Genomic DNA, 23,059 nt, shown 5'->3' on the forward strand with positions numbered 1-23,059 from the left:
AACGTCTAAAACGTTTAAAATTCCGACTAAATGTTTTAGGCGCTTGACGCTAGATCACCGTCCACATATCGCCTAACACTTTCTTAAACAGTGGATATTCATGAGAAACATGAATGTCCCGGACCCAATTCGAATATTTGTGTACTTTCGTCGACATTGACATTCTATAGACTATATATAAAGAAAGAACTACACATGATTATAAATCTTTATTATTTTTAATTTTTTTTTTTTAAGAAAGAGTAGTAAAGGCAATTAAAAAGAAACAAATCATTCATTCGTTAATTATTGACAACTAGGAAATAATAATTATTTTCTTCGTTATTTTCATTAATCGGATCATCTAATAACTAATTAATCATCCGTCATTTTTTCTAACAGCGTCTACATTATACAAACACACATTAATACAGTATATGATCTGATAGAATAGTATCATTTTTCGAATGTATATTGTTTTTTTTTTTTTTTTGTTTATAATTCAACATTAAATGCTTGAGGTATAAGAATAAGAAGGAATTGCTCTGTTTAGAAAATCTAATAGTAACAAACTTATTAGTTGGCTGACAAATCGAAGTCAGTGGTAAGAGTTGAACAATCGAAAGGGTTTTAGTCAAAGAATTGTCCAAATTACTAATTAATGATGATTATCGTGACAGCAATGAACAAAAAATCCAACCTAAGACGGTTTAACAATTGACGCCACTTCTTGTAAGTTGTAACAGAAGTGATGATACAAAGTTTAATATAAAAGAGAAGAAGGTGTCATGATCCTTAATATACTCGGAGAGTGACGTAAACGCGCCGCCGTCGTCAACTCAGTGAGGTAGAAAAGACGTAAAGAAAAGGCAGAACAAAACTGGAAAGGAGAGAGTTAGAGCTGTGACCTGTGAATGAATATTTATGAGAGACAACAACAACAAAAAAAGATGGAAACGTGTCAACGTCTGTGTCATTCGGACTAAACTCGGATTCGGTCTGAGAAAGAAAACAAACGTGCACACACACAGAGAGAAAGAAAGAGAGAGAGAGAGAGAGTCGCCATTAGAATACTCTGAAGTGAAAGGTTGAGAGAAAGAGAGAGAGAGAGATGAATATAATATACATTGACCTCTCTGTCTCATGAGGATGCACATGCTCCTCTCTCTCTTTCACAAGTTTTTGTTTTTTTTTTTTTTTTTTGTTTCATTGCTCTCTCTCGCTCTTCTTCTCTCCTCCTTGTAGTAGTAAAACTAAAAATACCTATCTTTCACAATTCACATGCTCTCTCTCTCTCTTCTATTGGTTAATCTCTTCCCAATGCTCATTTGAAGTTTATTTACTCTACTCCCGACGACCACGACTCTTCTTCAGATCTACCTCACTCCCTCTTCATTCCCCCTTTTCTTTTCTTTTTTATCTTCTTGATTTTCCGGTGACCGGAGTCGTCAAAGGTAAACCTTCTGATCTCTATCTCTATCTCAGCCCCTCCTTTCATTTGTTTCTTTTTTCTCCGGCAGTCTAGCTCATTTCTGATTTCTCTGCTTTTGTCTTTCGTTTTTAAAACATTTCTTTCTGTTTCAGCCATTGACTCTTTGAGAGGTTTCATGATCCCCTCATTGCCATGTTTTTGTTTATATATGTGATGATCTAATTAAATCTTTTGTTTGTCTTTTTTTTTTTTTTTTTTCTTCAAACTGTTTTCCGATCATTTCTCTTTAAAAGTTTCATCCAGTTAAACTAATTGTATTCATTTAATTGTAACTTTTTTTATAATCCAAGTTATGTAGTTTGTTCATATTTCAATCTAACTAAACAAAATGATCCAAAAAAAAAAAACTTCGGGGGCTATGCATATTTCAGCTTTTCAAAGCTCTTTCATCTTTGTTTTAATCCATTATTTGAAGTTTCCCGCTAAGTTTAATCCTAATTGGTCCACACACTAGTTCTGGTGGTCCCTCTTTTGCAAAATTCGAGTATTTTTCACATTTACGGATCAAAGATTCTTCTGGATGGTGATGGATTGACTCTTAATCTGTCTTTTTTGATTGTGAAAATTATTACAGGTTCTTCTTGGTGTCTGATCAAAGATTCTGGTTAAAGGCAAAATTCAGTTTTTGTCTGGTCCATTAGTGTTGTTTCTTGTGTTGTATGAAGAGAAACTTTGATAAATGGTCTGTGAGATGGAGACTGATCAGATTGAGGAAATGGATGTCGAAGTCTTGTCTTCCATGTGGCCGGAAGATGTTGGAACCGAAGCTGACAAACAGTTCAACGTTGAGAAACCTGCCGGAGATTTAGACACGTTGAAAGAAGTTACAATCGAAGAGAAACCAACCATTGCGGATTTGACACGGTTACCAGACCTACTGAACTCCACTCATCAAGGCACATCTCAGCTGACCAACCTCGTCAAACAATGGGAGTATATGCAAGACAACGCTGTCCGGCTATTGAGAGAAGAGCTTAAGAATCTCAATAGACAGAGAGAAGAAGCCGAGGCCAAAGAGCTCAAGATCATTGAAGATTACAAGTTTGAGAGCAACGAGCCTGAGAATGTTCCCGTTTTAGATGAGACCAGTGATCTGTTCCGCAAGTTTAGGCAGAAGAAACGAGATGCCTTGATCGATAGCAAAAAGATCGAGATTGACGAGGAGTTTGACACGGTTGCTTATTGGAAACAGAAGGCGTTAAGTTTGGAGAAAATGCTCGAAGCAAGTACCGAGAGAGAAAGGAGATTGGTGGAGAAGCTGCATGAGAGTTTGAAGACTATGGAGAGTCACGCAGCGCCGGTACAAGAACTAACTCAGAATCTTAAGAGAGCTGAAGGTTTCTTGCATTTCATACTTCAGAATGCACCTATTGTTATGGGCCATCAGGTAAGTAAAATTATCATTTTGTAATCTTGTTTTTTTTTTACTAATGAATGTTTTCTCTGATTCTTTGTTACTTATGGGTTTCAGGATAAAGATCTACGCTACTTGTTCATCTACAACAAGTATCCTAGTTTGCGGGAACAGGTTAGGAAAAAAAAAAACTTTTTGTTCTGTTGTGTTCTTTGATCACTCTCCTGAGGAAATGTGCTTGAATCAAAACTTTGTTTCTTACTAATTTCAGGACATTTTGGGAAAAACAGACGTTGAGATATTCCACGGAGGTGGAGTTAAAGAGTCTGAAGATTTCAAGAGAGAAGTTCTTGAGAAAGGAAAAGCTTCAAAGAGAGAGATCACATTTACAACAGACTTATTCGGATCAAAGACGTTTTTGATATACGTCGAGCCTGTATACAACAAAGCTGGCGAGAAGATTGGTATCAATTACATGGGAATGGAAGTAACTGATCAGGTTAGTAAACTGAGAATATTAAACCAAATCTATTATTTATCTTCTCATTTCACATCCTCACATAAACTTCTTGTGTTACAGGTAGTGAAAAGGGAAAAAATGGCTAAACTTAGAGAAGATAACGCTGTGAGAAAGGCAATGGAATCAGAACTGAACAAGACCATTCACATAACAGGTCTGTTTGAGCTGTAAAATCAAGTTTCAGAAACTTTCATGAGAAAACTGGACTAAGTGTTGTGTGTGTGTGTTTTTTTGACAGAGGAGACAATGAGAGCAAAACAAATGCTAGCAACGATGTCACATGAGATAAGATCACCATTGTCGGGAGTGGTGGGAATGGCTGAGATACTTTCAACTACAAAACTGGATAAAGAGCAAAGACAGTTGTTGAATGTCATGATCTCTTCTGGAGATTTGGTGCTTCAACTTATTAACGACATTCTTGATCTCTCCAAGGTTGAATCAGGTAGAATATACTGTTTCAAAGTTTTGATTGTGTGGTGTGATCGATCATTTATCAGACCATTTGAGTCTTTGTGTGTTGTTTTTTTTAGGTGTGATGAAACTAGAAGCTACAAAGTTTCGACCAAGAGAAGTGGTGAAACACGTGCTGCAGACAGCTGCAGCATCACTGAAGAAGTCTTTGACATTAGAAGGAAACATTACAGATGATGTTCCTATTGAGGTTCGGATCATTACACAAAAAATCACATTTCTGAAAGAGTTAACGTGGCAAAGTCTTTGTGATCTTAACTTTTTTCCTTCTATGTTCAGGTAGTTGGAGATGTTCTAAGGATTCGGCAGATCCTCACCAATTTGATAAGGTTCTTACATAAATCCTGAGTTATTATTTGCATGATGACAAGTTTTGGTTCCTGATTGTTCAAAACGTTCTGCAGCAATGCTATTAAATTTACACATGATGGACATGTGGGGATCAAGCTCCAGGTCATATCAGAACCATCCTTTGCGAGAGATAACGCATTGAACGCAGACGCTGAAGTAGATAATGGTTTGACTGAGACTTCGGTTTGGATTCGCTGCGACGTCTATGACACTGGAATTGGAATTCCAGGCAAGCAAGTCAAACGAACCATTTAAGAATATTGAAAGCAAAAAAACGCCTACAAAGCTAATTTTATTAACGCAGTCCATGTTTTGGTGTTCTTGTGCAGAAAACGCTTTACCTTGTTTGTTCAAGAAGTATATGCAAGCAAGCGCTGATCATGCCCGAAAATATGGTGGAACTGGTCTCGGACTTGCCATTTGTAAACAGCTGGTAACTATGTTTAAGATTTTAAAACATAAGACAAGAAATTAAAGAACTCTGTTCTTCTATAATCTTTCTCTGTTTGTTTACAGGTTGAGTTAATGGGAGGTCAACTCACTGTGACAAGCCGGGTCAACGAAGGTTCAACATTCACATTCATATTGCCCTATAAAGTTGCAACATCAGATGATTATTCTGATGATCAAGATGAGTTCTCTGATATGACGGATCATCAATCCGAACCAGACGACACAACCGAAGGATATTTCCAGTTTAAGCCGCTTCTAGGATCTATATATTCTAATGGCGGACCAGCCATCAGCAATGGCTTCTTACCTCATAAAGTCATGCTCACTACTAGTCCTATTAAGCTCATCAATGGCTTTGTCGCTGATCCTTCTAACAACACTGGACAAAGCGAGATAGTTCAGGTTGAAAACGGTGGCTACGTGGATGAAACTAAACTCGAAACGAGTTCTGGTCATTGTCCTGAATCAGCTCACCAATATGAGAATGGAAATGGTCGATGTTTCTCTAAGGAATCTGAATCTTGTAGCAGTTCACAGGCTAGCTCAGAAGGTGGAACTTTAGAAATGGAGTCAGAGCTCACAGTTTCCTCTCAAAGGGAAGAGGAAAAAGCCGAGACAAATCTCAAAGAATCATCAAAGCCAAAGATTTTGCTTGTTGAAGATAATAAGATCAACATCATGGTTGCAAAGTCGATGATGAAACAGTTAGGCCATACCATGGATATTGCTAATAATGGAGTTGAAGCCATAAACGCGATTAATCGCTCTAGCTACGATTTGGTACTCATGGTATGTCAATTCTTTAAGATCCAAAGGCTTCTGTTTTTCGAATTCACTTAATTTGAAAGGCTTATAATTCAATTTGGGTTCACAGGATGTGTGCATGCCGGTTTTGGATGGTTTAAAAGCTACAAGACTGATCCGTTCATATGAAGAATCTGGGAACTGGAATGCTGCTATAGAAGCCGGAGTAGATAAAGAGATACTGGAGAATGAGCAAGTTTGTGTGCGATCCACAAACCGGCTGCCTATAATCGCGGTGAGCACTTCTTCGAATTACATTAAACACAGTGTCTTCTAATACATAACTTGAAAAAAAAAGAACTGAAGAGTAAAATGGGTTGTGGAATGTGCAGATGACGGCAAATACGTTAGCAGAGAGTTCAGAAGAATGTTATGCAAATGGTATGGACTCGTTTATTTCAAAACCTGTAACGTTGCAAAAACTGAGAGAGTGTTTACAACAGTATTTGCATTAAAAACTTCAGAGTTTGGTGTTTAGTAGGTTTAGTGGTTGTGTTTGTATATATAATGTGTAGGGAAAAAGTTTTGGAGAGCTACGAAGTAGTTTCCTCTCTTAGAGATGTACAGTTTAATAAATAAAATAAATAAAAAGCTTGTCTTCTTTATTTATTTGTGGGAAATATATGGCGAGAGAAACGAGAAAACATTGTCGTTTCCACCATTGAAATCCAACATGGTAAAGCAGCCAAACTCTACAAAAAACGACAGACAAGCATACTCAAGCTTTCAAAACAAGACTTATCTCGATTTCTGTTGGCTGTAACGCTGTATTCCATGGACATCCACAATCCCTGGAGGGAACACCGGATCCGTGGCAGCTCTAACCGCGACTTTTGCAACCGATTCAACATTCACCGGAGGTGTGAACAACGGTCCAACTATCGGAAGCTGGTTCAGCGGTTTTGCTTGTTGGAGAACCTACAAAAAAAAGCCACAAGGATTATGAATAAAGAGGCAATCTTGAGAGGCATTGCAATAACGAGGGGATTCACTTACCATTTCCATGGGTGAACCAAATACTCCCAATGGGATCTTCATGCTTCCAACACTGCGAGTTCCATATATAAAACCAGGTCGCAAGATTATACCTGCACAACATTCACCAAACTTCAAATATAAGAAATGATAAGTTTCAGAGGGCATTTCGTAGATGTAAGATGAAAGCTATACCTCCATATGCAAATCTTGTGAGCAGCTCGGTCTCAGCAGCTCGCTGTAAGGATGAAATGAAAAATTCTTAAGAAAGCGTAGACTAACCAAAAAGGGCTATGCAATAGCAGTAGTTTGAAAAGTATATTATCACCTTTCCCTCATAGTATCCTCTCAACAGGTAGTTGGCTAATCCGAAATCCGCAGCAGAAATATAGACAAATCTTTTAACACCTGGTCAACAAAAGGAAGACAGTTAAAGGCCAGTAAACTCTTGCTAATCCAATAATGTTGTAGGACGCCATGGTGTCTAAAGTTGTAGCAGACTAATTCACATCACTTGTATTTTCATGCTCCAATTATCCCTACAATCAACAACTATACCTAATTTCATAAGACTGGGGTTTTCAGTATCATATGGTCCCTCAGTGTCTATCTGACATAGATATCTCAAAATTCTTATACATGGCTATCTAAAGGAACTTGGATTGTAAGCATTTATACAGCCCTGATCAATGCAAACTAAAAGAACTCGTACCTTTCTCTGAGGCAGCCCTAATTGCGTTGATGTTTGCAGTCCCGTTAATCTTATACATATATGAGTTTGAACCAAAACCACCAACACAAGAAATCTGCAATGGTTTATTCGAAATTACTTTCAATAATATACAATCTACAAAAGCGGGACTGATTCAATAAGTTAATATTTTGTGGCAGTCATCAAATCTCCACATTTATTCATTAAAACGAAGAAGAAAATAAAAAAACGTACCACAGAAGTCACCCCCTCAAGAGCATCCTTCAATAAATCAGATGATACAAGGTTTCCTGGAGCAAAAGAGATATATATAAAGAAAATGACCACACAGGAAGAAAAAAAGTATCAACTTCCTAGAAACATGTTGAAGAGTTAACAACAATACCTTGATGCCATGTTACTCTGGTAGCCCAGGACTCGTGTGAAGACGGCCTACCTGATCTAAAGCCCATAGAAAAGGTTTCTTAAGAATACAAACCCGTTAATCAACATCTAACATAGAACAGATTTATTGAAACGATCAGATACCTGCTAAGGCTAGAGACAGATAAGCCGCGGTCCAAAGCTTCTTTACAGACATGTGATCCAACAAAACCATTTCCACCCAAAACAAGCAGCTGAAAACACCAACATGTAAGTTCCAATTTCATGAACACCATTGCAGTATCTTAACAGCTAATCACAATGTAAAGATCCTCCAAAACTCATACCTTCTCGGTTGGAGGTGGAGGGACATGTACAGTCTCAGCTTCTTCCACATTGAAGGGCTCATCAATTTTGTTAGAGTCTGTAGAGAGATACCTCCCGCCACTGGAGGCAGAAACGAACCTAATGCAACATAACCCAAAAAAAAGCATAGAACAAGAAAGCTAAGTCAAGTATCTAAATTTAACTCTATTGCAACTACTATACCAATTATGAATTACACCCAAATCACCTAATCTTTAAGAATCTAGAACATGGCAACCAACCCAGCTATGAGGAATTACCAAAACAAATGCGCATTCCACTCAAATACTCTACCGACACAGATGTTTATATGCTTCCAAATTTTCTAGAAATTTCCGAGAACCTACCAATCGACGCCTAGAAGAAGATTAAGGCGCGATCAGAGTTATGAAAAGAGCGGTGAAGAGACCACTCACCGTGACTGGGAAAGAGACGATTTGTAACAAATCAAACGGGAAACGATTGTCCTCATTTTCGAATCGGGGCAGGAGAGAAAAAAAAGCAATTCGACGCAGAGATGAGCGAACAAACTTACAAAAAAAAAAAAAAAAAATTGTAAGAGAAGAGAGATGGCGATGGGAATGGAGAGTAAGTTCACGGCCAAAATAAACAGAGCAAAACGTCGGAAAGAGCGCTATAACTGAGAACACGTCGCCTCTCAAGGAGGTGCCACGTTGACCCTGACCCGAGGATCCGACTTTTACCTTGTTCCCGAACCCATGGGAAGCCACGAGAGCCTCGCGTGGTACCAACGCGATTTACTTTTGTTGGATATTAAATTGGGCCGAGGTTAATTGGGCTTACATTCCAAAATAGAACCACTTATAACAGGCATTTTTTTTCAGACGATTGTTTTTGGTGTGAAAATCAGGTCCGGACGTGGTTGGTTGGTTGGTTGGTTGGCCAATGGTTGGCATAAAAGGTAAGTGATTTTACATCAAATCTCAAAAGTAAGTAATGTCTTGCAGAACATGAGTACTTACTTTTACCTATTGATTTTGCAGCGAGGTATCAGTCACTAGTGATGGAGCCGAAGAAGAAAGAAGAGGTTTTAACTGATCTCGAGGCATTTCGAAATGGGAAAGAGTATATCACAAGAAGACTGGGAAAGAGGGTTATCTATTGTATGGACCACTAGATTCTGGTAAGTACACGATGATCACGAGTATGCTGAATATTTATAAACCTAACAGAGTAACAAGTGACAGGAAGAAGAGACAGTGACTTGAGCAGAAAGAAAGGTAAAGGCAATCAAAATCAGAGTACAGAGTTGCACTCTCTGGCTTTTAAATTTCATAGATGTGGGATATGGTCGGCTTGGGTACAAGATCAGAGTATTTTCTTTTTCTGTTTGAATATTATATAACTATCATGTTTTTTAAAAAATATTTATACATAAACAACTACATATAGATGTATGTATTTATATACACACACATAGAAATACCTATTCTTAAACTTAAATGTATTCATATTAAGTACATTTTCAATCCTATATGCAAACGCAGTCAACGGTCTGCAAGTTTGTTTGCTGTCTTTTGATGGAAGAGAGAACGTTGCAAAAGACAGTGTCTTTAGTTCCTAATGAATAGAGGGAACACAACTGACCTTATCGGTCACTGATTTCCTCTTAAGGGTCACTCACTCCATGGTTGAGCTACTTTCTGGGACTGGTTTTTGATTCACTGTATTTTTTGGTTTATTCCCCATACCATTACCGCTGACTTCATCGGTGACGCTGCTGCTTGCAGTGATCGGTTTGTGATTAGTTACATTCTGATCTGGTTTATTCCTTGAGCTGATGTTCTTTGAATCGGTCTGGACTTGGTTAGCTTCATTGGATGAGATAGCGAGGTCTCCAAGTGGTGGCATTTGATTGGATGAGGAGGAGCTGACATGGCTTGATGAAGCTGTCTTGTTCTCCAGGAAACGAACGACCACACATGTGATGTTGTCTGCACTTCCTTTCTTTAATGCTTCTCTCACAAGTTTCTTCGCTGAGTCCTCTGGGTCTTCAACTTCCTTAGCCATTGCAACTGCGTCCTGCAAGATATGGTTAAAGATTATCTAATAAAGTATTTGGTGTAGCAAAGTGGAAGATGTTAAATGAAGCTATTGATTTCACGAGACCTCGTTAGAGAAAACATCCCATAGTCCGTCGCTTGCTAGGATCAAAAACTCAAGAGAATCATCAATCTTTTCTTCCTGTATTCAGTGCCAAATGGGTTGGAGCAAATTTTTCAGATTGAGAACTTAAGGGGCCAGAAAATCATATGCAATGTGGTTCTTTAAAAAGTGATGAAATAACCTGGATTTCTGGATCAGCAACAACATATTGCTTCAGAAGCCTATCACCAAAAGCACGAGAAACTGCAAGAACTCCTCCAACCCTCCAAGTTCCTGTTCAATTAATGAACGCAACACACACACACACATAGCACTTAGGACTATGTGTTGAGAAAAGCATGAAGCAGAAAAATATGATCTTATAGTTTCTTGTTACTTACCTGCCCACATCACAAATCCACCAGCATTCTCGATCCTTTCACGCTCATCACTTTGGTCAGGTTTATGGTCCCTTGACACAGCAATGGCTGCAAACACACAGATTTATGAAAAATGGGATTATCTATCAAGATACTAAATGGTGGTAATGACGAAAAAGACAAGCCATAACAGATCTCCTTGAAAATTACCATTCCCGCCTCTGCTGATAACAGCTCTTGAATCACCAACATTTGCAACAAGTAAACGATCACCAACAAGAATAGCTGTAGATGCAGTCGAACCAGCATCTCTATTGTGACTATTTTCCGACTTTAGAAGTTCAGAGTCAGTATGGTTATAAGCATCAGCTGGAAACATTTAAGTAAACTCATTGTCAATTCAGAGTGTTGCATCTATAACAAATTGTCATAAAAATAACTTTGGTCAGGTTTTTTTCTGACAGTACTTATAGCTGATTTGGTGTCAGAGATAAACTTGGGGTGGTTGATCAGATTACTGAAAAGATGACGCTTCACGTACTCAGCTGCTCTGGCTCCACCATGGCCTGGCAAAACAGTAAATGACATTATTAAATTCATGTTTTCTAATGTCAATCCTAAACTACAAGCTACCAAGAGTAACAACTCGGGGTTAATTAGCATGAAAACCAATCTTAAGGTCATGGTACATGGAACCATCAGGATGTATATATATTCATAAGCTATACTAATTCAAGGTTCGTTGAGATCAAATCTTGTTAAGAAAGGGAAGAATACCATCAAAAACACCAAAGAGACCAATGATTTCTCCATCGACACCGTCGATCCTGGTCTCAAAAAAGTCTTCCATAGATGATCTCTTCCCAGCAGAGCTTGCGTATCCATAACTAAATTTCCCATTCTGGCTGAAATTGGATCATGTCATTGTCATGTGACAAAAGCACAATAAAATTTAACACAGCAAAACAAAAAAATCACATATCATGATGAGCAAATAGAACGAACCAATCAGATAAATCGAACCGAACAAAGTGAAACCATGATAAGAACAGATAATCAAATTCAACGTAACTTTTGTTCCAAGTGATATTCAATTACGCAAAACAAAGAAACTTAAGATTAAAAATCGGGTTGAGATAAATGACCTGAGACCACCTCCGCTCGATGGAGCTTCAACAGCCTGATGCGGCTGGTTGGAATACGACAACGCCAAGTCTAGATATCCCATAATTTCCCCCAGAAAATTTTCCAGAACACACAGAAATTGATCGTAATATCAGCAATTACGTGAATCCCATGGAAAAAATTAGAAGGAGAGAGAAGTGAGGATGATTGGAGAGAAGAAGAAGAAAGAAAGAAAACAGGTGATCGACGTTAAGAGAAGGGAGCATATTCCGGCAATTTGTATGCTAAAAATAGAAAGAACCACAAGTCAAAAGATGTAAAAGTAGCTGACACGTGTCACGTAAAGCAAGTGGAGTACTGTAGTAGTATCACGTGGGTCCTTCACTAGTCCACATGTACGTATGTTACCTTTTTTTAATTATTGGGAAATTGGGCCAATAATGGGCCTTATTATTGTTTCCATGATTGGAGTAGGGATAAGTCTACTCCTACTTCCAAACAGCAGCTTTGCGATCGGAGAAGAGTGGGTGTGTGAGTCGACGGTGCTGCTGCACACATAGATCATACATACTCCCCCATAGCATAGTTTGCTGCTTCTCGTCTCCGGAACGGATCCGTTTTTGAGATCAAGAACAAGTTCGTCTTTCATGGCCAAGGATCAGCACTTGCGACCTTGGTTTCTGGATCTCGTTCCAGCTTTGGTTATTTTCCTCGCCGCAGCTCATGTCATCGCATTGGTACTTCACCTGATCTTCTCGTTTCTTTTTTCTTTTTTTTTTTTTTATATGTTCTAAATTGATCTCCTCCTGGGGTTCTCGCAGGGTTACTGGATTTACAGATTAGCTACTGATCGTCGACCTCAGAGAGGGAAATTTCACTGAAGATTACATCCATCCACTAGGTTCGTAATCTCAACTTACGGTGCTACTGCAAATTTCAACAGCTGGTGGATTTTGCTTCCGATCTGATATTTGCGATTATGGGTGGGGTTTTGTGATCGCTGATTGTGTTGCTTATGATGATTTCGGAAATGTTTGCTTTTAGTTCCGCCAAATTAGAAAATGATCTGAATATGTTTAGTTTGCTGGATCATACTTGTTCACTAGTTCGTAAACTCCTATCCTGAGTTGTAGCTTGTAGCGGCTATTATTCAGTTTTCAGGTTGTTCTACATAGATTTTGTAAAAGTTCCAGATTGTTTGATTACACTAGTGAATTTTTCTTTGTGCTTAATGGTTGAATTGAGTTCTTGAGCTGACGCTTGTGTTCTTTGTTCTTGATTGATTCCTTCTCAATGAACACTTTTTGAGTATCATTCAGTGTCAAAAGACACATTGCCGTCCTGTGATGATAAGTCCTCGTAAAGAAGATTTATGATATTGCCTAGTGCTACATCAGCTTTACTAACTCTTGACTGTGTGTGGACATATTAATTGGTCTTTGATGAGTATTAAGTATCGATTCAAGGGAGTCTTTGGTATTGGGTTTCTTGGGAGCCTTTAGCCTTAGGGCATGAGAGAGCAGAGTTCATCCTTAGGTTTTGGTTTGTTCTTTTGTTTTTAGATTTGTTGTTTGTTCCTCAATTTTCTGTGGATAAATAAAACATAAATCAGTTTGGTTCTTATCCCCCTGCTTTGTCGATCTATGTTTTCGTTTTAGCCTCTTACTATCCCTCACAAAATGATCATTCACTAACTGGTTTCATTTGGCAGGTACCCTTCCTTCTTCAGTGGGGTTTCACACGTTGTCTGAGGGTAAGGCCAAATCTCAATGTTTATCTATTTGTGTTCATCAAATTAGAGTTGTAGTCTCTCTGTACTAGAGAACTAAGAATCAAATGATTACTAACCAAGAGCCTACTGCTGCAGGTCCCAAGAGAACCGACTAGAAGATGTAACCAAGCGTAGAAAATTGTCATCGGAAACCATTTTGTTTGGCTGGAAATGGTATTCAGTAGTTAGCTTTTAAAACAAAGATCACAATGTGGAATTGTATAGGTTGTAAAAGTCTTTTTTAAAAAAAAAAAAAAAACCCTCTTCATGGCAGTTTTAGAAGATTTAAATGACTTTAATCACAAAATTGAGTATCTTCATTTGTTTATTTTTGTTCTCATGTCATGTTTCTTTAACCAGTTCATTGATTTTGTTAGTTATCTGTTTCTGCATTCTGCTTGTGAGCTTGCTATTATATGACAACGCTTATAAAAGCTTTAGTTAGCTGGCACAGATTCATCCATTGACTACTTAAACTCCTAGTGATGTTATTAGTCTTTTTAACTGCATATCCAATGTTTCATTGATTGTATACCTTCCATATAATTTGCCGGCGTATATTTGCAACTGTTTTCATCTGAATTAAATTCATCAGTTTTTTTTTAATATAAATTTACCCCTTGATAAAGATATTTATCCATTTTTAACGCTTTTCTTATACGCGGAATGCTGTTTGGTACTTTTGCAACTTTTATGATGAAAAGCAACTTATTATGATAATAATTCGTAATTGTATCTTTAATTGATAACACCAGCTACAAATGCCAATGCATGCCACTGCCACCAAGTCATTAGCTTTGTATTTTTCCTATTTATTAAAATTATTTACAAATGATAATACTATGTCGACAAAAAGTTGTTCGTGCCTACTCGCAAATGTCAATAATTATGATTGGTTGGTTTAACACGTGTTCTCATCATTAATTCCAGTTCTATGAAAAATTGAAAATTATTCACCAATCATGAAACATGAAACTGTCAAAAAAAAAAATGTAAAAGAAGAACAAATATTAAAAAAAAAAAAATCTTTATTTTGATAGGAAAGAAAATATTAATAATCTTCCATACGGCGTAGATTTGCAAGAAATTTATTAGAAGTAACATTATTATCGTCATTAATTGAAAAAAAACACATGAAATACAGATATACGCCAAAGGGTAGTATTGGAGTTTTATAACCTATAAAAATCCAAAGCCATTTCCATCTCTTGTTTTGTTTTGTCACACACCGCACAAACAAAGTCGTCTTTCTCAAGAGAGAGAGAGAGAAGGGCCAACGACCACAGACACAGACACCAATAAACAAAACCATGAGCCCTTCCACCAAGCAGCGGCATCGTAGCTCAACCGGCGAAAACAAATCAAAACCGGTTAGATCCGGTTCATCCTCCGCCATACCGGAATGGATTACCGAAGCAACCAGCGGCGGATCTCTACGCCGCGTAGATCCCGATACAGGCACAGACGGCTGGGCTTCTCCTCCGGGAGATGTTTTCTCTCTCCGCTCAGATTCTTACTTGACCAAAAAACAAAAATCTCCCGCCGGTGATTACATCCTCTCTCCCGCCGGCATGGACTGGCTCAGATCAAGTTCGAAGCTCGAGAACGTGCTCGCTCGTCCCGATAACCGTGTGGCTCACGCGCTTAGAAAAGCTCAGTCACGCGGTCAATCTCTCAAGAGCTTCATCTTCGCCGTGAATCTCCAGATTCCAGGTAAAGATCACCACAGCGCCGTGTTCTACTTCGCGACGGAAGAACCTATCCCTTCCGGTTCGCTTCTCCACCGGTTCATCAACGGAGACGACGCCTTCCGGAACCAGAGACTCAAAATCGTGAACCGGATCGTGAAAGGTCCTTGGGTAGTGAAAGCCGCGGTTGGGAACTATGGAGCTTGTCTTCTAGGGAAAGCCTTGACTTGCAATTACCACAGAGGTCCTAACTATTTCGAAATCGACGTCGATATATGCAGCTCGGCGATCGCGACGGCGATTTTGCGATTAGCGTTAGGGTACGTGACGAGCGTGACGATAGATATGGGGTTCTTGGCAGAGGCGCAGACGGATGAAGAGCTGCCTGAGAAATTAATCGGAGCTGTTAGGGTTTGTCAAATGGAGATGTCGTCGGCGTTTGTGGTCGACGCTCCACCGCCTCAGCAATTGCCGTCACAACCGTGTAGAACGTTGAGTTCGGCTAAAGTTAACCACGACGAAGACGAGGATTGAGATTTTTAAAAATTTGAGCCACAGATCAAAATGGTTTATTTGATAATTCATTTCGTCTCTTCTCTCTCTCTCTCACTCAAAGATCTGAAACAACAAATTTTCATTAATCTCAATCAAATCTACTATATTAATCTTTTTGTTGTTGTTTATGGATATTGTAAATAAAATCGAGAGTTTTTTTTTTAATGGAATTAAATTGAAAATTCGTCTTTTTGTTCTGTTTTGCTGGAACTGCATCATCATCATCATCATGTATTCATTCATGTTGATCAGAAACCAGAATAGTCCACTTTTTGTCTGAAGAATAAGCTATAGCGTGTGACTATAATTTAGGAGTTGTGTGACAGATTAGTCAAATGTGAAAAGCGAAATTGTTGACAACTTTAAATCCGGAAAAAAGTATACATAATGAATCTATGCCTTTTTCGGGTACAAAGATTACACACGCTTATAAGAAAAAGATGATCTGATAGTAGCTTAAATTGGACTTGGAAAGTAAGCAAATGTGTTGAAGCATGTTTGACGTTACTGAAAAAACTTACTTCCAAGTCAGGATGAAGACGAATATATCAATATATACATAAATCTAATCTATGTGCCAAAACCCTTAAACTACATAAAGCTAATCCTAGCTACAACCATTAGGAGCAAAACCGAGTCGTCCACCAGCAACGTCGTATACAATTTCCATCGTCTTCTGCTGAACGTTTCCAAAGATGGCGGGAATGTGATCATCATCCCCTGCAAACGCCAAACAAACCTGTGACCGCGTGAACGGATACAAAACCATCCCTACTCTATCGAGTTCTACGACAGTGCCACCGCCCAAGGAGAATGCAATCTTGGGGATTGTCATTGTGTTCAGACCAGTGAAATCGTAACACGTGTCAAAAATCCCGCGTCCTGACGTAGCCTTGTAACTCGACATCTTTTCTTTAAACACGCTTCTCAGTTCCGCGTAGACCTTGGTAGGGAGGCGAGTGATCACGGTACCGGAGTCTATTATAGCACCGTTCCTCGAGAATGAGGTTGGAGTAATCTCTAGTTTCTTGTCGCCTACACTGATACCTACGATGTCGATGCCATAATGAGGTGAGCTTCGGAAGGAATTAACCGGGGTGAATTTAACGGATTTAGGGACTATTCCAGCGGATCCAAAGGTAAGATGGCCGGTGTTACTTGTGGAAGAAGGTAGGCAGTAGGAGAAGATATTGTTATAGGTTGTTGCTGTTTGCGATGGAAGTGAGGGTTTGCCACGGCCGAGGCCTAAAATCCCAGCAGTACGGAAGAAAAGTCCTTTGTTGTATTCACCGCAACCAAAGTAAACATTGTCCAAGACATCAGAGTTTGTTAGAGTAAATCTTTCCTTGGCGAGGAATCCTCGTGTAAACGAATTATCTCCGTAAACGATTCCATATACGCAGTTGGAACCCAAGCAAGTAGTACCGTTTTTACACACTGGAGATGAGCACGAGACGTTGTGGTAAGATGAAGATGAAGAAGGGTTAAAGATTGGTTCCTTTTGTGAATAGCAGCTTCCAAGACATGGCTTGCATTGAGTCCACGTCAAATCGCTTCCGGTGTCGAAGGCCAGTGATATATTGTGCTTCGGTGTGCCAATTCCGACTGTTACGATATAGTTTCCTGAACCGAGTGTGATTGCACTTTTAGCCGGTAGCTTGGTTGACTTGGTCATGCTGACTCCATCTGCGTTATTCTTCGACAGTTTGGAGCGAATTGACTCCACGCGTGCTTGATCGTATCTGAGGATTTCGTCATGGTCGAGACTCGCATCTTTGTTGCTGCTAAGATGCGAGCACGCGCCGTGCATGTGCACCACAGGAAGGTATGACTTGGTATTAGATGCTGTAGAGAAAAAATCATGTTTAAAAATAACAAAAGAGACACAAAACTTCTTACATCTATCGAACAAAAGAAAGGCTTCTCAACACAGTGAATCATTAAAGAGTGAATTGGCTAAGATAATCACCTTTTGAAGAAAGAACACAAGATGATGATGAAGGAAATAGAGAGCTGACTTGAAAGGTGTATGAATCAACCTTTCCACTCTCTTTTTTCTCAGCCGATCCTTCGGTAAAACACCAATTGAGACATACACAAAAGATAAGTATCACATTGAAGAAATTCGTCATTATGCTCATTTTCACCCTCCCCTTCTCTTTCTCTCTCACAACAATATATAAATTTGTCTCAATTAATTGAAATTGGTTGGTCCTTTTAATTACAGCCATTATCTTTGGTGAAGATAAGTGTCTAGTGGCTGTTGTTAAACTCTAAGCTATCACGTGCACCTCACATAATTAAGGAGAGACCCCATGCCCATTGTGTTTGATATGTCGTCTCCCGAGAATGATTCCAACTCCAGCTAACCAAGGTGTTGTAATTTGTTTTTCAGTAACGTTAATTAAAGGGATGGCTTGTAACATTCCTGTAGGTATTATTATTAGCGTTTTATTTTGTCTCTAGGCTTCAAGTTTTGGCGTAATAATAGTCAACTAGATGTTGATCTTACTCTGTGATTTTGTCTTCACTCAAGTCTCCAAGTATATATAGCGTACTACTAAACGTGTTATTATCCCACTAAAGCTTAAGCGAATGATTATACATTGAACTTTAATTAAGTCTATTACTACTTTGCATAACGGTTTTTATTTAAGATTTAAGGCATTGTACCTTATTTAGGTTTTACAAAAAGAGATCAAGAAGAAAAGTAGAACCGGATTTGTGAACTCGCTTAACGATCACTAGTGCAACAAACGAAGAAGTTTTATTTGAAAGTAACTCCATTTAAGTCTGAAGCTAAATCTGGCCGGTTGTGGCTGTAAGATGAAGCTTTAATTTGTTCCTTATAGTAAAGGATCCACGGTTCTGAAATTTGAGCAGCAGTTTGTCTTGAGTTTGTGTGATATATATCCTGCTGGTGAACTAATCATAAGTCTATTTCAATGTAGGCCTACATGGTATATATATAAGTCGATCCATTTCGATTAGTTTGTGTAACACAAGAGCAAAAAACGGTATAAACACAAGTCTTCCCAAGTCAGATGTAAAGGGGCATGTATAAATAACTTAAAGTTCAAGTAACATGCAGCTACGTTAAAATCAATTGAAAACTCGGATCCAATAACAACTTAAAGTTCGAACATAAATACAATAAAAAAAAAAAAGCAATTGCGGCATGCACATATACACTTATTTTGGGGAAAATTGCTAAACCCTTACATTACATAACACTCTCTTTTGTTCTGTTTTGTTTGCTTAGCTACAACCATTGGGAGCAAAGCCGACTCGTCCACCAGCCTCGTCGTACACAATTTCCATCGTCTTTTGCTGAACGTTTCCAAAGATGGCGGGAATGTGATCATTATCCCCTGCAAACGCCAAACAAACCTGAGACCGCGTCAACGGATACAAAATCCCTATTCCAGCAAGATCTACGACAGTGCCGCCGGTAAAGGAGAATGCAATCTTGGGGATTGTAATTGTGTCCAAGCCAGTGAAGTCGTAACATGTGTCCAAAATATTGCGTCTCGTCGTAGTCTTGTAACTCGACATCTTTTGCTTAAACACGCTTCTCAGTTCCGCGTAGACCTTGGTAGGGAGGCGAGTGATCACGGTTCCGGAGTCTATTACAGCACCTTTCGTCGAGAATGAGGTTGGGGTAATCTCTAGCTTCTTGTCGTCGACACTGATACCTACGATGTCGATGCCATAAAAGGATGGCCGGTGTTACTTGCGGAAGAAGGGAGGCAGTAGGAGAAGATATTGCCGTAGGTCGTTTCTGTTTGCGACGGAAGTGAGAGTTTGCCACGGCCGAGGCCAAGAATCCCAGCAGCACCGTTGAAAAGTCCTTTGTTGTATCCACCGCAACCAAAATAAACATTGTCCAAGACATCTAGAGTTCGTTAGGGTAAATTTTTCCTTGGCGAGGACTCCGATAGTAACCGATCCATCTCCGTAACGGATTCCGTATCCACAATTGGTATCCGAATTACAACTTGGGTTGTTTCCACACATCGGAGATGAGCACGAGACGTTTTGGTAAGAAGAAGATGAAGAAGGGTTAAAGATTGGTTCCTTCTGTGCATAGCAGCTTCCAAGACATGGCTTGCATTGAGTCCACGTCAAATCGCTTCCGGTGTCGAAGGCCAGTGATATATCGTGCTTCGGTGTACCTATTCCGACTGTTACGATGTAGTTTGCTGAACCGAGTGTGCTAACCCACGTAACTCCAAGTAGTTCAGCGTGCTTAAGGGTTTCTAATTTATAATTTTGTCTCTAGGCTCGAAATTTTCAAGTTTGGCGTAGTAAAGGGGCTGTATAACTATACGCCAATAAAGATTAATTAACGTCATATACTGTTTTTGTCTCTACACTAAAGTTTTGCGTACAAAAAGGGTTTGTTCCGTTACATGATTGATGAGAGTCAATAGGTCAACAGGATAGCCTCAGACGGGACCAAAATAATCAAATTGAAGACACAACTTGGATTAATAAATTAATCAAACTAATCGTTTATTTGCTTCAAGTTAGTAAGTGGAGACTTGGTATTCTCGTTTACTTGCTTTACGTCCTCAAAGCATGATTGTAACGTTTGTAATTCCTATTATGATCTTTTAGCTAATCGAACAAACAAACAAAAACATAACTACTTCTATTTGATATGGGTTTTTTTTTGTTTTTTTTTACCAACATCACTCTGTATTATATATTGGAATAAAAATGTACAGATAAACAGTTTGTTCTGGTAATTGTTGTATTATCCACACAAACTTATTACTGTGCAAATACTTCAGACACCATCACGCTCTTTAGTCTTTACCCAAATTGAAATTACAATTAAACACTTGATTAATGGGATAAAGCTATTGTGTCAAATCCATAAATTTAAACATTTACCCATTTTTTTATATATAATTTTTTTTTTTTTTTAACTACACCCGTTTGGAGCAAACCCAACCCGCCCACCCGCACCATCGTACACAACTTCTAGCGTTTGCTGCTGAACGTTTCCAAAGATGGCGGCGTTACTGTCATCGCTATTCCCCGCAAACGCCAAACAAACCTGCGACATCTTAAACGCGTAAAAAATCCCTTTCGAGCCAAGCTCCACGACTGCGCCACCGCTGAAGGAGAACGCCACCTTCGGGATCGTCACCGTCTTAAATCCGCTGAGATCGAAACACGTGTCCAGGATCGATACCCCCGACGTGGTCGGATACTTCGACATCTTCGCCTTGAACTCGCTTCGTAACGCCGCGTAGGCTTTAGGCGGGAGACGTGTGATAACGGTTCCCGAATCGATCAAAGCTCCCGGAGTAGAGAATACGGTTGAAGGAATCGCCAGTTTCTGACCGCCGACTGTGATTCCGACGATATCGAGACCGTAGAAGGAGCTTCCATCCGTGATGGTGGAGATCGGAGTGAACTTGACGGATCTGGAGATGCCGGCGGTTCCGAAGGTGAGATGACCGGTGTAGCTAGCGGAGGAAGGGAGACAGTAAGAGAAGATCTTATTGTAAGCGGTTGCCGTCTGGGAAGGGAATGAGAGCTTATCACGGCCAAGACCAAGAAGTCCGGCAACACCGGTGAAAAGTCCTTGGTTGTTCTCGCCGCAACCGAAATAAACGCCGTCGAATACGTCGGAGTTCGTTAGTGTAAATTTCTCCTTGGCGAGAAACCCGACGGAGAACGATTGATCGCCGTATTGTATACCGTAGATGCAATTCGAAGCCGAACAGCTTCCGGCGTTTCCTAATTAAAAAAAAAAAATTAAAAATTAAAACCCCTGTTATAACATAACCGTATCCGGTTTAATATTAAAATAATCGAAATTATCGAAGTTGGAATTGAACCTGTTGCGGAAGAGAGAGAACCACACGCAGCCGATGAGCAGGAGACGTTGTAGTAAGAAGTAGACTTAGAAGGGTTAAAGATTGGTTCCTTTTGGTCGTAGCAAGTTCGAACACATGGCTCGCACTGAGTCCACGTTAGATCGCTTCCGGTGTCGAAGATTAGTGAGAGGTCGTGTTTAGGTGTCCCGACTCCGACGGTCACGATGTAGTTTCCTGAGCCGAGTGTGCTTCCGTCTTTAGCTGGTAGATCCGTTGACTGGCTTTGACTGACGTGGTTTGTTGTGAGTTTCTTTGATAGTTTTGAGTGGATTGAGTTTACGCGCGACTGGTCGAGTTTGAGGATCTCGACATGGTCTGGTCTAGTGGCTTTGCCGCCGTTGTTTAGAGGCGAGCACGTGCCGTGTCTGTGCGTCACATGCAGTGAGGACTTTGTCTTAGCCGCTGTATGGGATGATGAGATAAGTTCACGTAAGAGAAACAAAGAGAAATGCTATTACCCACAGACTCCTCAAGTTATCAGTTATCACCAAAGAAAGACAGATAACACGTCGATGTCTTGTTATATAACGAAATGATAAAAGTGTTTTTCTTTTGTAAATTTCTACTTATTTGGAGTCAAACAGAGTCGTACGACCCTACTTATAATTAACTTGACAAGTTGTTGAATTTTGTTCTTAACACTACTAGCTAATTGATTATTGTCGTTTCCTCGTTCAACAAATTCTCTCATTTGTGCTATCACTTTCTTAGTCATATGATAGTAATAATACGGAGTATCAGTTTCTTGGAAGCAAGAATTTGACCTTTATAACCTAATTGAGAGTAAATATACTACACTATATTTATATCTTTATATAATATGTACACCATGAATGTATTATATACATATCATCTGGTCCAGCCTCAAAAGCACAATGAATCATCAGGAATTATAATTGACCAGGAAAATCATATTACCTCTGGGAGAAAGAACACAAGATGATGATGAAGGGAAGAGAGAGCTGACTTGGATGGTATGAGAGTAAGTCTCTTTCTTCTCCCTTTCTTGAGCTCCCTCGTTACAACCCAAATTGAGGCATACACAAAGGATTATTATGATATTCAACAAATTCCTATTTATGCTCATTTTTGCTCTCTCTTTTTTTTTTTTTTGTTGCTCGCTCTCACAAAAAAATGACACTCAAGAACATGATAATGGTTGGTACTTTATATATAATCAATCTCTCTTGCTTAAGAAAGTCTCTCTAGTGGAGCTTGTTAAACTTTAGAAGCAATCCAGTCATCCACATATCACATATGTAGGGGCACTCTCTATTCCACTGATTTCACTAACCAGTTAGATAGCGACACATCATCTGGCATACGAGCATTATTGTTATTTTCTGTTGTCTTTCATACTCCAATCTCAGCACAATGAACGGGATAATATTCCACTAAATGATTCATTGACTAATGAAATTAATTAGGTGTCAAATTAGATGCTCATCATTAATTTGTGACATTAAATTATTTTTTTAGTTATTAGTATATTCAAATGTCGAGTGGACCATTTATAAACTGCAAACATACATTATATGTATAGTTTATTCGTTATACATATATTGTAAATTTGTAATCTCCATTATGATATTTTTGCTCAATAATGGAAACGTCGATTCATAAGCCTCATGATATTACGTACTAAGAGAATCAATAATTGAATAACCGCAAGCAATAAGTGTTGCTTAAAAATAAGA

The 23,059-nt window shown here is 39.0% G+C and overlaps 7 protein-coding genes, 1 long non-coding RNA gene and 1 pseudogene across 11 annotated transcripts; 4 read left to right on the forward strand and 5 right to left on the reverse strand.

Annotated features, from left to right (window-relative positions):
* Positions 1-1,132: 1,132 nt before the first annotated feature.
* Positions 1,133-6,032, forward strand: LOC104735086 (histidine kinase 5). The gene is made up of 13 exons (XM_087481457.1): positions 1,133-1,433; positions 2,046-2,858; positions 2,943-2,999; positions 3,097-3,324; positions 3,406-3,499; positions 3,584-3,790; positions 3,879-4,009; positions 4,099-4,148; positions 4,224-4,399; positions 4,500-4,603; positions 4,687-5,412; positions 5,498-5,662; positions 5,760-6,032. The coding sequence occupies exons 2-13, from the start codon at positions 2,151-2,153 to the stop codon at positions 5,880-5,882; spliced, it is 2,769 nt and encodes a 922-aa protein (XP_087337583.1). The 5' UTR covers positions 1,133-1,433; positions 2,046-2,150; the 3' UTR covers positions 5,883-6,032.
* On the reverse strand, positions 6,009-8,623 carry LOC104735085 (uncharacterized protein At1g32220, chloroplastic). Of its 3 annotated transcripts, XM_087481460.1 has the most exons (11): positions 8,485-8,623; positions 8,260-8,373; positions 7,825-7,942; positions 7,643-7,731; positions 7,500-7,555; positions 7,349-7,404; positions 7,115-7,208; positions 6,731-6,810; positions 6,598-6,640; positions 6,424-6,515; positions 6,009-6,345 (listed from the first exon to the last, which is right to left on the reverse strand). In XM_087481460.1, the coding sequence occupies exons 2-11, from the start codon at positions 8,313-8,315 to the stop codon at positions 6,166-6,168; spliced, it is 864 nt and encodes a 287-aa protein (XP_087337586.1). In that variant the 5' UTR covers positions 8,316-8,373; positions 8,485-8,623; the 3' UTR covers positions 6,009-6,165. The 3 variants fall into 3 exon arrangements, with proteins under 3 accessions (XP_087337586.1, XP_010453105.2, XP_087337588.1); XM_010454803.3 differs by lacking the exon at positions 8,485-8,623 and having other exon boundaries at positions 8,260-8,470; XM_087481462.1 differs by lacking the exons at positions 6,009-6,345; positions 6,424-6,515; positions 6,598-6,640; positions 8,485-8,623 and having other exon boundaries at positions 6,740-6,941; positions 8,260-8,470.
* Positions 8,624-9,180: 557 nt separating this feature from the next.
* On the reverse strand, positions 9,181-11,659 carry LOC104735088 (putative protein phosphatase 2C 69). The gene is made up of 8 exons (XM_087481459.1): positions 11,475-11,659; positions 11,107-11,234; positions 10,797-10,895; positions 10,540-10,698; positions 10,351-10,437; positions 10,152-10,243; positions 9,974-10,048; positions 9,181-9,886 (listed from the first exon to the last, which is right to left on the reverse strand). Exons 1-8 carry the CDS (start codon positions 11,555-11,557, stop codon positions 9,485-9,487), a joined length of 1,125 nt encoding a protein of 374 aa, XP_087337585.1. The 5' UTR covers positions 11,558-11,659; the 3' UTR covers positions 9,181-9,484.
* Positions 10,708-17,700, reverse strand: LOC104735087 (aspartyl protease AED1). 2 transcript variants are annotated; one of them, XM_087481458.1, is made up of 3 exons: positions 17,438-17,700; positions 16,244-17,313; positions 10,708-10,768 (listed from the first exon to the last, which is right to left on the reverse strand). In XM_087481458.1, the coding sequence occupies exons 1-3, from the start codon at positions 17,697-17,699 to the stop codon at positions 10,757-10,759; spliced, it is 1,344 nt and encodes a 447-aa protein (XP_087337584.1). In that variant the 5' UTR covers position 17,700; the 3' UTR covers positions 10,708-10,756. The 2 variants fall into 2 exon arrangements, with proteins under 2 accessions (XP_087337584.1, XP_010453109.2); XM_010454807.3 differs by lacking the exon at positions 10,708-10,768 and having other exon boundaries at positions 15,952-17,313; positions 17,438-17,694.
* Positions 12,093-12,335, forward strand: LOC147929187 (uncharacterized). The gene is made up of 2 exons (XM_087480121.1): positions 12,093-12,191; positions 12,276-12,335. Exons 1-2 carry the CDS (start codon positions 12,102-12,104, stop codon positions 12,333-12,335), a joined length of 150 nt encoding a protein of 49 aa, XP_087336247.1. The 5' UTR covers positions 12,093-12,101.
* Positions 13,164-13,532, forward strand: LOC147929188 (uncharacterized). Its single transcript, XR_015577384.1, has 2 exons — positions 13,164-13,207; positions 13,322-13,532. It is a non-coding gene; the product is annotated as an uncharacterized LOC147929188 (long non-coding RNA).
* Positions 14,452-15,657, forward strand: LOC104769284 (protein ENHANCED DISEASE RESISTANCE 2-like). Its single transcript, XM_010493451.3, has one exon. The coding sequence runs from the start codon at positions 14,536-14,538 to the stop codon at positions 15,445-15,447; it is 912 nt and encodes a 303-aa protein (XP_010491753.2). The 5' UTR covers positions 14,452-14,535; the 3' UTR covers positions 15,448-15,657.
* Positions 17,701-18,533: 833 nt separating the features above from the next.
* On the reverse strand, positions 18,534-20,163 carry LOC104737925 (aspartyl protease AED1 pseudogene; annotated as a pseudogene).
* Positions 20,164-20,206: 43 nt separating this feature from the next.
* On the reverse strand, positions 20,207-22,846 carry LOC104735089 (aspartyl protease family protein At5g10770). Its single transcript, XM_010454809.3, has 3 exons — positions 22,281-22,846; positions 21,324-21,764; positions 20,207-21,222 (listed from the first exon to the last, which is right to left on the reverse strand). The coding sequence occupies exons 1-3, from the start codon at positions 22,447-22,449 to the stop codon at positions 20,399-20,401; spliced, it is 1,434 nt and encodes a 477-aa protein (XP_010453111.1). The 5' UTR covers positions 22,450-22,846; the 3' UTR covers positions 20,207-20,398.
* Between the last annotated feature and the right edge of the window lie 213 nt (positions 22,847-23,059).

The sequence above is a fragment of the Camelina sativa genome, chromosome 13 (genome assembly GCF_030686135.1).
Source record: "Camelina sativa cultivar CO46 ecotype springtype chromosome 13, ASM3068613v1".
Taxonomy (NCBI): domain Eukaryota; kingdom Viridiplantae; phylum Streptophyta; class Magnoliopsida; order Brassicales; family Brassicaceae; genus Camelina; species Camelina sativa.